The sequence below is a fragment of the Pelmatolapia mariae genome, linkage group LG16_19, assembly GCF_036321145.2.
Source record: "Pelmatolapia mariae isolate MD_Pm_ZW linkage group LG16_19, Pm_UMD_F_2, whole genome shotgun sequence".
NCBI classification, from domain to species: Eukaryota; Metazoa; Chordata; class Actinopteri; order Cichliformes; family Cichlidae; genus Pelmatolapia; species Pelmatolapia mariae.
In genome coordinates this window covers 58193995-58208086 of record NC_086241.1, presented here as the reverse complement: position 1 = coordinate 58208086, position 14092 = coordinate 58193995, and the positions used below count along the sequence as shown (strand labels likewise).

Below are 14092 nucleotides of genomic sequence, written 5' to 3'. Positions count from 1 at the left end.
ATTACGAAATTGTATGTTACTCATTGCAAACATGACAATACACAATAAACACTTAAATCTGAATACATCATTGTCATTTAGAATTTAAACTATGCGGCAACATTAAAAAGAAAATCAGTTTAAAAGCAGCAGGGAGTAGGGCGCTTGTTCAACATGAACAAAAACATGATCACAAATGCTTTTGCTTGCATTTATGAAAGAAATGCAGTCACTAGTGAAGCGGTCAACGGCAGTGTGAAAGTGCTATACTGAAATGAAGACAAATTAACAATTATGTGTCTTACACAAACGTGACTTTTTTCTAATTTTGAAACTAGTATTTGTTATACATTTTAAGTGATAAATATTAAATTACTCAACTTTTTTTTTTTTTTAAATGCAAAAATTCCCCATTTCATTGCCCAATCTTCTTCAGTCTTAAGCGTGAATCTACTGTGACTCCAATCTATGCTTCGTCTCGATCTTTTGTTTATTGTTTGCCTAAAGACACAAGCATCAATCCAGGTTTGCCTGCAGGAAATTCCTTTGGATCTAAGATGAGATTGTGTGGTCCATAGATGCTACCCCTGACTGACGGGGTAGTCTGGTTCTACTTGGCACCTTAGCTCTCGCTTTGCAGCTATAGAACCTAAGCCTGAGGCTTGCAAAAGCTGACTGTTGACTCTCTTTGACGGTCTGTGAAGCAGAAAGCTGGTCAGCAAAAAGAAGTCACTCAGAACTGTGTACCTCTTGAACAACACAAGCAGATGTTACATTAAACACTGTGGCGAAAACAAGTTGTGGCGGGGAAACTGGATAGTACTATTGCTGTCATGTAGCTCCCTCTACTGTCTGATGTGAGACCTGCAGAATGTCCATATGGCTTTGTAACTCAGCCAGAGGTGAGACGGGTTTCACGGTCTTTAACTTCAGCTGAAAATTCGCTATCTGCTCCTAAAGAGAAAAAAAATGACAAGAAAATTAGAACAAGAGAGCAGAAAAAGCCAGAGGTCAGATCATTAGTATTAAGAAATAATTCCAAAGCAATACAAGATGACAAGAACATGAAGCTTCACCACAGGTAAGGCCAGTTCTGTTAGCTTCTTCCAATGGGATTTGACCTCTTCTTCACTCAATAACCCTCTGTCCACCAGTTTTCCAATTACAAACCGGTAGTTTTTCCTCTAAAAAACAAAACAACAAAAATAATAAAAACATATTTGCAGAAAATTAGAGATTTCAGTGTCAAATGACTTTAAATTAAATAATTAGAGGTTATAGAAAAGGTTAAATTTTTAAATATGTATATAAATAAAACTGTTTAAGGAACACAGGGCCTGACAGAACTGAACAAAGAAAAAAAAGAAAAGAAAAGAAAAGAGGAAGAATTCAAAATGATGGAGCATACTGGAGGCCAAATCTTTCAATTCAAGACAGGGACCGTTTCACATGTCATTCCCCTCGGCCTCGTTTCCAGTCTGTTTACTCTAGAAAGCAGACAGACTGGAAAGCAGGAGTATTAAAATCCACTGGAGAAGCAGTGAAAATAAGTCAAAGATGAAGAATCCAGGAAGGAAAAAAAAGTCTCCATCCAGTGTAAACATGCTATAAGTGTTTAGGCGAGTAGGTTTGAACAATTTATAGTGAAGAAACTTTCAAGAAATGAAACATCAACAGAACTGTTCTATTTTGCCGACACTGTTCAGTCTTGTAGATTTTTAACACATAAAAATTGAAGGGGAAAAAAAAAAAACCCACACACCACATTTTCTGCACACCTCAATCTATAATGTTTTTAGGATCTATCCAAGGACATGTATAACAAGTCTGATATATGTTCACCACAGCAATTTGACTGTCATATTATTATCATTAATACATCTATATCATTCATACCTCTGTGTCGCTGGCCTTCAGCACAGCGGTGACTGTAAGTGGGGTAAAGAGCAGGTGGAGGGGGGCGGAGGAACAGCTGTCTTTCTCCCACAGCTCAGCGAGCTGCTCCAGCAGCGCTGTGACAGGAGGCTCTGACCCTGAACCATTACCAACAGCATCCCCGCCACGTCCGCTGCACTCTGACAGAGGCAGCACCGGGAGCTCTGCAGACACTGAACAGATACACAGAACACATTCTCAGGTCTGTCAAGGACGTTTCATAATGTTTGCATTTAAGAAGCAGAGCAATTTTGAATGATGAGAGTTAAACACTTAAAACATTAAACAGCCTGGAATCTCTTACCCAGTTTGCAGGCCAGTAGGACACTACAGTTCAGAAGCATCTGCTCTGACAGTACATTCAAAAACTAAGCAAGCAAAAAGGAGGAAGACTGTAATCAACACTGGGAAACGACGCATCAGTAAATTTGGTGTAATTTTATGACACTCGTCTCTCTCTGATGTACCTTTCTGCAGGATAATGTTTCTCCCACTTTTTGCAGCAGCGTTAGGAGCTGAGAGCCAGTCGGCAGCTCCTCATCCGTCCTCGGGCCCACAGCGATGCTCAGCACCTCCTACATTAAAAATTAAACCCTTTGAGTTCAGACATATCGTTGACTTTTACATCTTGAAGATCTTCTTTATTGCATGGACTTTCTAACATTCTGGTGAGGCACACTCATGATTTAACAGTAAACTGTGTGACATAGTGGGGAAAAAAAAAGAATCACAAATGAAATGTTGTTATTACAAAGCACTGCTGAACAAAGTACTAACACATAAAAAAAATAAAAATACCTTCATTTCAACGAGGATGTCAGAGGGCAGTGAAGCACTGTGGTCACAGTGGGGAGGACAGGACATCACTCTCTCACTCTCACTTCCTTGTTTCCTCTTGGGAGTTTGTGACTTTTCCTGAGGGACCAGCTCAACCACAGTTCTGTCCACAGAGTCTGGAGCAGGTGGACTACCAAGAGCCTTCATCACACGGTCATACCTGCTCTTCCACTCCCGTCTTATGAGTGCTTTATAATGAGAAATTAATGGAAATTATCCTGAGAGTGCTTCTCTCATCTACAATGGAAATTATGTTCTTAAAATAATACTGGCACCACAGAGAGTTTGAGGTCAGTTCAATGTTTTTGTACGTTTTAGTCTGGAGGCTTAATTAGTAGAAAAACAGGCCTAAGTTGAGCACAAAAAGCTTGCAAAACTACTGCCCTGCCATAAAATTCAGTCTTTCCTTCATTTACATTCATTCAGCAGATCAAAGCAATCAATGTATTCATGTTCCAGTGGGGACTTTCCAAAACTAAACAAAAACACAAAGTAAAGACTTGCAAATCTTATAAACCAAAACTTTATTCAAAATAAAACATTAAAAAAAAAAGAATAAACTGTTTGAATTGTAAAAATGTATCATTTTAAGAAAAGAAAAAAAGTCATTTGAATTGGGTGGCAGGCCTATGTCTCAAGAAAGTTTGGATAGGGCCACGTAATCACTGTGCATCATCTTTTAAAAACAGTTCATCAATCCCATCTCCTACCTGGGACTGATGTACCTGTATGTACTTTTCAGCATTGGTGGTGCCTTTCCAGCTGTGCAAGCTGCAAAATCCATGGACACTAATGTACCCCCATAACCAACAGAGAACCAGCCTTTGGAACTGAGCACTAATGACAAACTGGATGCTCCCCCTCTTCTCCTCATTGCAATTTTAATCTGACCACACAACAGTTTTCCACTTTGCCTCAGTCCATTTTAAATTAGCTTTGGCTCAGAGAAGACAAAAGGTTTTCTGGATTATATTCACATATGGCTTCTTCTTCGAGAAGGCTTGCTCAAGGTCCACCTGTCTGTAAACACAATTCCCCACATAATGTTTTCTGGAACTCTTCCTAAACTCAAGAATCATACCCGTTTTAAATGCAGTGCTGCCTGAGGGTCCAAAGGTCAATATCAGTTAACCTAATAGGTTGAAAGATTTTCTTCCAGGCGTGCCCTTTTTAATACCACTCACCTTCCCAGCCTTTTGCTACCCGCGCCCCAGCTGCCATACCCCCATGTTGCTGCCATCAAATTAAACACAAGTGTATAGATGCCTCTCTAGAATAAATATGACATCACATTTTGTCCGTGTCTGTTGTCAAATTATAAGCTAAGATTTTTTTAAAGTAAATAACATGAACAACCGGTCCTTGTATCTCCTTCCAATAAATAAATAAATAAAAATTATAATCTTCTGCAGACATGCAGAAAATAAACATCTGAAACAGCTCTATATTTAAGTTTCTGGGTGATCTATCCCTTTAACTAATTACCTGTAATGTTAGCCGAAAGCCAGCTGCAGGCTTTTTCTGTGGCAAGACGTTTGGTGATGTTTTCCGAAGTGGCAAGTACCTGCGTAGAAATTCGATCATAAACATCCAATTCCAAACTCATCCACAAAGGTTTATCAGAGAGTTCTTTTCTTAGCTAAAACTCTATATTGCTGTAGTTTTTGTTGTACTTATGTTCTGCTTCCCTTTTTTTTTTTTTTTCCTCTTAAACCAAATATGTATTCTTGGACTTACAGTAGGCGAAGTCTCATGAGGGAGCAATATTCGTATGGCTTCAGGGCTCTTCTCACAGCAAAATCTGCAAGCAAGAGGGTGTTTTCTTAACTGAAAGTGGCACCTTGTAATAATTCCCAATCAAATCTATTCACGTAACAAGAAAACAGCTGGGCGCTTGTAAAATAAGCTCTTGTACCTGGTGGCTCTTGCCAAAGCCTCCAATCCCGCATCGCACAATTGAGCACAAATGGAGTCATTCAGTTTTGAGGGATTTGAGTTTGGCGACCCCAATCCGTCTCTCAGCATCTTTTCTCCTCGTCCCACCAACTCATTTACTAAGGTAGCCCTGCGGGGAGCCCAAAACGAAGAACACAACTGTACAAAAATTACATTTAAAATATTAAAATAAAAACGATACTCTTAGTAAGTCTTGAGCAGATATCTATATAATACATTTTAACACAGAGTGGTAAATTTACAGCAGTTGCCACTGAAGTGCTGTAAAACAAGCTGTTGGACAGTCTCTAGCCTCCTAGGTAAGCAACCAACCAAAGCTGCAGGCTGATTACAAACTATTCTCAGAGTCACTTTCAATTGGAAAAGGATAATCTAATGGAAGGCAGGTTAAATAAAAACAAAGGAATGTGAAAGCTGCAGTTAATTTGCAATCTAGTGGCTTAAAAACCAGCTTACTCTCAAAGCGCCACAATACTCACTTCATATGTTTGACTGCATTGGATCCAACCCTCTCAGCTACAAATTCCACAGTGCGACGTAACGATGGAGGCTGGTTGTGAAAGAAGGCTTGCTCGAGGTCCACCTGTCATATTCAAGCAACTGATTTAAATACCCCACACACAGGAATTATTGCATTTAAAGTCCTATTTGCTGTGCCGCTTGCTTATTCACCTGCAGTTTCTGCTGTGACCTGTGAGCTGCTGGCGTGTCCTTGAGCTCAGCAGACGTGGGAGTAATCTTGCGGATAATTCCTCCGCTCTTGGCTGTGCTTCCGGACACAAAGGCAGCCAAAAGCTTACGAAATTCACCTGAATGGATAAAAACAAGATGGATTTATCTAAAGAAAGCGCGTGTTGCTGTCCCTTGGCTCATCTGTGGTGAAAATATGTTGAGCAAACGTGAACAAAGCTGTGCAGTTTCTGATTAAAGGACGGTTTATTTTTCAAACTTATTAGTGAAACTCGAGCCCACCAATGACTAGATCAAACAAAAGGCCAAACAACCTATAAGAACTGTGCCATTCTTGCGCTCGCTACTCTGCATCCAATCAAAGGGCAAAAAATCCTGCAAAGACTGAGTCCTGTAGATGCCAGACTTTAAATTTAATGTGTCTATGGTTAAGAATAATCGCGGCAGTAGAACAAAAAAAAAAAGAAAAAAAAGAAATTACCATCCTCAAAACAGAGCTTCACTTTAACCAAAAGAAAAGACCAGGACATGCTAGTCCAACAACCCAGCTCCCCGTATGCAAATTAAAAGACACAAAAATAACGTGAGGACCAACCGCGAACCTACAGATGAAATGACAAAGCAGTTTTGTTATGGAAAAAGCTCATAACCAGCCCAAGAGAAACTCTATAAAAAGCCAAGAAAGTGACTGATAACAAAGTAATTCATTGTAATAATTTTTTACTGTAATTGTAACAGCCAGAGACAGACATTCTTTCTTGCAATTCAAATACTTTGTGAGACAATCCATTTTATTAGTATTATTTTTTTTAATGCTACTACCAGTAAAAAACACACACTGAACAGAAAAAAATCAAAACCTTCTCACAGATAAACATACACGTGTAGATGAATGTGCGAATCAGCTGGCTGGTTGCACCAAACTTGTTACTCCTTGTTCCCATGAATCTCAGTAATAAAGGGGAAGGTAAAGACTCCAATGTTAATATGGCTATTAAACCATCTAAATTAAGGCATGCAGAAATAAACTGCCACTATAAATTAAGATAAGAATACAGTGCCCTTAAACCCAATTTAAATATAAGATTTACATTCAGCATTCCACATTTCTACTCACCAAGAAATGGACAACAAGTGTAAAGAAGCTGCTGATCCACCAGAGGAATACAGTCCTAAAAAAAATTAACAAGCACAACTCGCATATAAAAACAAGTAGTGACTGTTTTATGGACAAACACCTATTAAAGTTTATTTGTCACTTACAAGCCCTGCCACATTTATGTCGCTTTCTTCCACCTTGGCAACCTCAGTAAACTCACTAGTGAAGAAAATATCCTCTGGAATCACTGGGATCTACACAAGTTAAAACACAAGTTCAACTACATGTTAGCATTACGTATAAATAAATATTATTCTCAGGCATCATAAAAGTGTTAAATAGATCTTTGATTCATGATTGGTGAGTCTGCTGCTCACTGTATAAACCATTACATTAAAAAGACAAATCTTGTCTACACATTGTAACTCACCTGAAAGAGCCAGCCTAATACTGACACCATTAGTAGCTTATTTAGGTAACACATTTCTTCACATCGACCAAGAACCAGTCTCCTACAAGCAAACAGGAGACTTTTTATTTTACTATATACACACACCATTTACCTGTACTGTCATAACTAGTTTACGTGCATGCATATGAAGACAAACCTATATAGGAGAAGCAGTGTGCCCAATGTGGTCCTGTAGCAAAGCAGCAGAGGGCCGGTAAAGTCTAGCATTGAGAGGAACTCCACCAACCAGGGTACAGTGAGGATGGTGCGCCTTCTCCTCATACTGTTTCTCAACACAGCACACACATCTAGCACTGGAACACTCTGAAAAAAAAGAAGAAAAAAGTATGGCATCAAATACACATTTATATCTGTACTGCAGATGTACATCATGGAAATAAAAGGAACATCAAAAGGTTTCTGAAACCAGTGCTGACTTTTACATACACTATTTAAAAACAGGCCGGAACATTTGGTGCAATACGCATTTGTTTCGTCACCTTGCTGCGCAGGGCTATAGCAGTATCCTGTATTTCTCTGGACGGCTTCTCAGATGTTTGGTAAGGCAGAAAGGAAATGAATCCCAGAAACTTTGCCAGAAGACGAGCTAGGAGCAACACAGAGGAGAACCGCTGCTTCTCGTCCTAAAAAGGATGAAATAATAAACAGTATAAGAGCTCATCTTCTTAGAGTGGGCAGGTTTAAGAAGATGAGCTCTCCAGGTACCCAGGTTAAAATACATTGCTTCAAATAAAAAAGAAAAATACAGCTGTTAAGCATTTTGATCCAAACTAACAAAACACCCACAAAAGCTGCAGATGCAGATAACAGAATACCTGCTGCTCCATGTCTCCATCTTCCTCCTCCTCTTCGTCCCGCTCACAGATGGAAGCAGGAGGGCTCAGGATGGACACCTCATCCAGCTGGAGTAGCTGCTGGCACAAGCTATCCTGCAGGTGCTGGTTCAGCTGGCAGCTAGTGCACAATATACAAAACGGATTATAACAACATAGTCCATTAAAAAAAAAAAAAAAAAAAAGTTTAGCTAGTAAGAACACAGGAAAATTATATGAAATTTAATATTTATTATGCTATTAATGTTATGCTGTTATCTTTTTACTTAAATGTTGTTGTCTCACCAGCTAGCAGCCTGCAGGAAGTCCCTGAAGAACTCTTGGTAACCAGGAAAAGATGGAGGTGGGCACGGGCCAACAACTCCGTGAGGCTGAATGAGGCGCTCTTCAAGACGCTTCAGGCGCCCCAGACCCTCAGCTCCCAACATGCCTAACAAGTCAGCATCAGGAGTATCTCCAGAAGTGCTGTTCACTCGGGGACCTTTACACATCTAAAGGAAAAAAGGTCAATTTGAGACCTTATTGGGCCAAGTAATAAGAATGTCATGAGATGGCAGCTTCTGCAATGAGATAGATAGCTTTTGTTAAAATGTATGATTTACCTGAATAAGCTGCTTCAGGAACAGACGCGCAAAATGAGAATGATTTCCTGCAGAGGTCATCTGACTCATCATTCCTCTGAAGTAAAAGACAGAAAAAGATCATTTATTACATTGAAATCCTTAATTTCACCCAATTCCTGACCGTGAGAGGGAGAAATAAATAAATAAAAAGCTGCTGTAACTAACTGGACTTACCTGATCCTATTTCCAAGTGCAGTGTCAAAATTCCACCCAGGTTCCTTGTGAAAGTCCTCCCACTCTCTCAGCACCTCATAAAAAATATCTCTGTGAGAAGAACGAAAGAATCAGGTGATTAAGAAAATTGATGAAAGGAAAAATATAACTGATCATTAATAAAATTAATTCAGTGGTTTTAATCAACTTATTTCAACAGTTGAATCCTTAATTCACTAAACAATCAAAAAAAAGTTTCTCATCTCACAATTAAATCTACAAATTATCCAACTATAATATTTCACACTGTCGATCGACAAACAACATTGCATTTTCAATTTAAAGCAGTTCAACTCTATAAAATGGACAAAAGCAGAAATGTACCTCTGTTTTTTGAAGATGTGGAAAGCCTTGTCACTGCTAAAGTTGGACCGGTTGTCAGTATCAGGTTGGAAAGGGACCGAGTGGATGAAAGTGGACACTGAAGGAGAGAGCTGAAATACATTTTTTTTTTTTTTTTTTTTTAAGTGGAGATGGGTCAAAATAAGAATCTGGATTAACAACATAGGTTGGTAGTAATGTTTATAACATAGCATACAGCACTGGGAAAGATTTAAAAAACACAATACATGTTTACATTTACTTCATCAGCTGTACAATACAACTCTGTTACCTTGGCCGTGCTTTTATCTTGGGCCTGAGTGAGTAAGTCCCTGAGATGTGGAGAGAAAGATGCCACCCGTTCATTCTCTGCCAGCAGTCGCAATGTGCACTTGTCCAAATGAGCTACCAACCTGATAAATTACAAGAAGACATGGTTATGAGTCAAAAAGTTAAGAATGTTGAGGAGTCTGTTAAGTGGAGAAAAAAAAAAAAAAGACACTCACTGAAACTGATTCTCCAGGACCTTCACTGCAAAATACACACAATTGTGTACTAGTCTTAAATAACATCTTTGGAGAATATCTGAAAATTTGAAACAGATTGGGAGCGTCAACACACACACACACACACACACACACACACACACACACAGATATATGCAATCCTAGTATTTGTAATATTACATGACTGCACACCTGAATGCGAATGAGCTGCACACAAACTTTCCTGTTCATCGTCATGAGTGTGAGGGGACCGAGACGTTAGTAACTGCATCACAAAGAAGAGCTCCAGGAAAATGTTTGGTACAAGGTTTTCTGAAAACACATAAAAATTTTAACTAATTTAAATGTGTTTAGTCTTTTTTACATTTCTTTCATTATTAATTACTTAACAGAAACCTGTTGACAGGCATTTACTAATAGCTGTACTTCATCTAGCAAAATTGTTTGTACAAGTTCATTTTATCCTCATGTAATTGTTTTTAGATAATGATCACCACCTTGTGGTCATTTACCAGAGATGCAGGTACTATACAGCTCAACCAAAAGATCCAGTTCCAAGGAGAAAGTGACTTTGGATGGTTCAGGACAAGTTGTCTGTTGTTCTGGTGTAACTTTAGATCCTGTTTTAAACACTGTCTTGGTAGGGGTGCATGGTTCCAAAGAAGACGGCTGAGGAGAGCTGACCTGCTGGGCACGCTTTGTCCTAAAAACAAGAAATCCCTGATCATAAAACTACGAAGATAAACTGAGATGTGGAAAAAAAAAAAAGATGCGTCAGCTGGTGCAAAAACAGCTGAGACTGTTATACATATAGGAACCTGAAGGAGAATTTTACTCTAATCCAGAGTGTACAGACGATTACCAACAAAATATGGATTACACTTCCATCATTCCCTGTAAAACACTGCAAAATATTACCCATCTGTAAGTAATATGGCACCCACTAGCAGACATGGATTAGTGGCCAATCCAAAAACTAAACACATTTTTCCCACAATGCACTCAAATCTGTCTGACCAAATTGAGGAAAAGTGCACCTACTTTTCCCTTTTAAGTAATTCCCTTTCTTCCTGCAGACTCAGAGAATTGCCCCCTGTCATCGACCCCTCGAGTGGCTCTACTCCTGACAGGGGGCTAGATGGTTTACTGAACGGGGTGGAAGTGAAGCAGGTCTTTGGTTTAGAGTGTGGCCGCTCTGCACTTACTGGTGTCGGGTTTATTCTTCTAGTTGGCTTAGATGCCCTGAGGAATAACAGAAGTGGTCAGATTGTTTGAAAATTACATGTTCAAATCTATATTTATGACTCTACTTATGTTAGACTTGTACAGACTCACGCAGGAGAAATGGGTGAGGAGCCAACAGGAGGGAACTCCTCCAAGTTGTTGAAATTGAGCTGACCTACAGACGGAGGTGAAACCTGCTCAGTTATCCTACCATACCCTCCTCCTCTTACTGATCTCCTCCCCCCAGTCTCATCAATGTAATGCCCTCCACGTCCTCGCCCCCCCAATGACATGTTGCCACCACTCTTCTTTCGGCTTTTCTGGGACTGGAAGCTAGGGCTGTGCTGAAAGTCAGGAGGAGAAACCATGTAGTCCCCAAGCATGATCCTCTGCCCACCACGCCGCTCAGATCCTGAAGGCCTGGAAGTAGGGCTCCATGTTGTAGAAAAGGAGGGGCTGCTGAAGGCAGTGACCCCGCTCAGACAGTGAGATCCTTCAGGTCCAGGTGACACAGATGAAGGAGAAAACAGCTGGACGCGGCTCGCACCCCGAGTACCACTTCCACCACTGGCAGATTTGCAGCCCCTCCTTTCCGAGAAAACTTGGGTCTGTGCAGCAGGCCTAGGGTGGCTGGGGGTCTTAGCTGGGGTGGCGGGGCCATGGGTGAGTGCTTGACTGCTCTGCTCTCTCAGAAAATTTAAAAGAAAAGGGACGAACTCCTCTTTGTGAACTGTCAGCCCGAGTTCACTAATCGACAGCTTGTCCTCGTCCTGTTGAAGAGAGAGACTTTAATTGTTGGAAAGTGGATCGAGACAAGCGCATCAACCATCTATCAACCATGAAATAACTCAGGACATCAGCGCGATTAAATCCTAGATGCATCCCAAGATAGTAGATATCCACGCAATTAAATCTTCTGGATAGCTACAGTTAATCTCCTAAAAAAAATATTATCTAACCTAGCTAACAACGTGTTGGCTAATTTATGGCAAAACCCCACATCTGTCTTAAGCGAATGAAAATAATAGTAAAATTATTAAGTATCTGTGGTAAATTATGACAGGTTTTACTGAAAACATTTCTTCTGAAGAAAGGGAAGCTGACAGCTATCATCTTGTCTGTAGTCGACCTGATCTACAGCTAACGTGGCTCGCTAGCACAGCAGCTAAAAGTTTTGTTTACAATTAGTTACGAGCTGTGTCATCACACAGAACAAAGTAAGCGGAGATAAAACGCAGATAAATGCTCCTCTCGTGATAGTAATACCCGTTTCAGACCTACCCCTGCACTCTTTAGCCAGTCCACCACCTTAATAATATCCACTTTCTGTGATAGAAGCGATTCCAAAAGAGCCGCCATTCTTGCCAAGCGCTGCGCGGCTGAAGAACTGAGAGGAAAGGGGCGGGGTTAGCCTGTACGCATGCGTGTTGCAAATTACGTATGCCAACCACGTGTGCTTGTCATCTGAGCCCCCAAGAGTCATTCAAGGACCGTTAGAAGGGCCTGCTTTCACATGTCGTACACCCACTAATAATAACAACCCAAATAGAGTCATTTGCAAAAAAAAAGATCTCGAGTCACCACTCATTTTTTAATATTTCGCTTCCAAGGAGGGAGACTTTCTCAAAAAACTTTTAAAGTGGTGTTGCGTAATAATTTTCTGGGCTTTCTGAAAATCATAGCTTGGTGTGCTGTGTTTCCTTAAAATAACCTGAGGAAATTGGAAGAAGTTTTTGAAAAGTATCTTAAAGTCATGTCCTATCATGCACTTCATTTTGGAAAACATCTGATTAATCAACGTCTTCACTTTTCAGCATGACAATGATCCCGATAACGCTGCCTATGCAGTAAAAACATACAACGAAAGACTATCAGTCGCGGACTGGCATCGCCTGGACCTCAGCATTACCGAAACAGTGTGGGATCATATTGACAGAAAACAAAAGAAAGGGCATTCAGAGAAGAGCTTTAAATACTCTTCATGAAGCCTGAATAACTATTCCTGAAGACTACTTTACAACTTAAAAAAATTACAAGAAAACCTCGGGGTGTGTTGAAAATAATGGTGCTCACATGAAGTGTATTTTTGCCTCACATACTGTATTTCTACATATGTTTGCAAGTTACAATGAATCGCTGCACCTACACTACCAGTCAAAATTCTGGACACGCCTTCTCATTTTTCTTTATTTTTTAATACTTTCTACATTGTATATACACACTGAAGACATCAAATATATGAAGCAAGATATATGGAATTATGTAGCAAAAGAAAAATGCTAAAAACTCTAAATATGTTTTATATTTTAGATTCCTCAAAGTTGCCACCACTTGCTTTGTTGACCACCTTCTCTCATTGAGCTTCATGATGTAGTCACCTGAAATGGTTTTCACTTCACAGGTGTGCCTTGTCAGGGTTCATTTGTGGAATTTCTTGCCTTCCTAATGGGGTTGGGACCATCAGTTGTGTTGTGCAGAAGTCAGGTTGGTACACAGCTGACAGCCCTTATTTGCCAACTGTTAGAATTCATATTATGGCAAGAACCAATCAGCTGATTAGAGAAAAGACAGTCCATCATAACTTTATGAATTGAAGGTCAGTCAGTTTGGAAAATCACTAAAACTTCGAATGTATCCCCAGTTGCAGTCGCAAAAACCATCAAGCGCTATGATAAAACTGGCTCACATGAGGATCGCAGCAGTCACCTCTGCTGCTGAGGATAAATACATCCGAGTCATCAGCCTCAGAAATTGCAAATTAACAGTACCTCAGATTAGAGCCCAGATAAATGCCACACAGAGTTGCTGCAGCAGACACATCTCTCCATCAACTGTTCAGAGGACACTGCACGAATCATGCCTTAATGGTCAAATAGCTGCTAAGAAACCACTACTACGGTAAAACAGCAAACAGAAGAGATTTCTACTGGCTAAGCAACACAAACACAATGAACATTAGGCCAATGGAAATCTGTGTTTTGAGTCCAAATTAGAGATCTTTGGTTCCACCCGCCGTGTCTTTATGCAACAAATGAATGGTCTCTGCATGCATGGTTCACACCGTGAAGCATGGAGGAGGAGGTGTGATGGTGTGGGGGTGCTTTGCTGATGACACTGTTGGGGATTTATTCAAAACTGAAGGAACACTGGACCAGCATGGCTGCCACAGCATCCTGAAGCGACATATCATCCCATCCCATCCTATTTGCGTTTAGTTGGACCATCATTTATTTTTCAACAGGACAATGACCCCAAACACACCTCCAGGCTGTGTAAGGGCTATTTGACCAAGAAGGAGAGTCATGGAGTGCTGCACCAGATGGCATGGCCTCCACAGTCACCTGACTTAAACCCAGCCGAGATGGTTTGGGACGAGATGGACCGCAGACTGAAGTCAAGAGGGC

General features: G+C 40.3%; 1 protein-coding gene across 1 annotated transcript; it reads right to left on the bottom strand.

Moving 5' to 3' along the window:
- Positions 1 to 22: 22 nt before the first annotated feature.
- On the bottom strand, positions 23 to 14020 carry cdan1 (codanin 1). Its single transcript, XM_063500001.1, has 28 exons — positions 11970 to 14020; positions 10800 to 11458; positions 10506 to 10706; positions 9977 to 10167; positions 9657 to 9776; positions 9465 to 9543; positions 9251 to 9371; positions 8962 to 9071; positions 8599 to 8688; positions 8404 to 8479; positions 8087 to 8292; positions 7784 to 7922; positions 7448 to 7591; positions 7105 to 7271; positions 6927 to 7008; positions 6661 to 6750; positions 6515 to 6569; positions 5380 to 5516; positions 5187 to 5290; positions 4667 to 4816; positions 4489 to 4552; positions 4237 to 4315; positions 2713 to 2939; positions 2382 to 2489; positions 2219 to 2282; positions 1876 to 2087; positions 1056 to 1163; positions 23 to 933 (listed from the first exon to the last, which is right to left on the bottom strand). Exons 1-28 carry the CDS (start codon positions 12045 to 12047, stop codon positions 811 to 813), a joined length of 3984 nt encoding a protein of 1327 aa, XP_063356071.1. The 5' UTR covers positions 12048 to 14020; the 3' UTR covers positions 23 to 810.
- Between the last annotated feature and the right edge of the window lie 72 nt (positions 14021 to 14092).

Excerpts from the sequence above, each read along its gene's own strand:
- cdan1 (XM_063500001.1), bottom strand. The coding sequence starts at position 12,047 with ATGGCGGCTCTTTTGGAATCGCTTCTATCACAGAAAGTGGATATTATT. Across the intron at positions 2,940-4,236 it reads GCTTTCGGCTAACATTACAG|CACTCATAAGACGGGAGTGG; the intron begins GTAATTAGTTAA and ends CTCATTATAAAG. Across the intron at positions 934-1,055 it reads CAGAACTGGCCTTACCTGTG|GAGCAGATAGCGAATTTTCA; the intron begins GTGAAGCTTCAT and ends TTTTCTCTTTAG.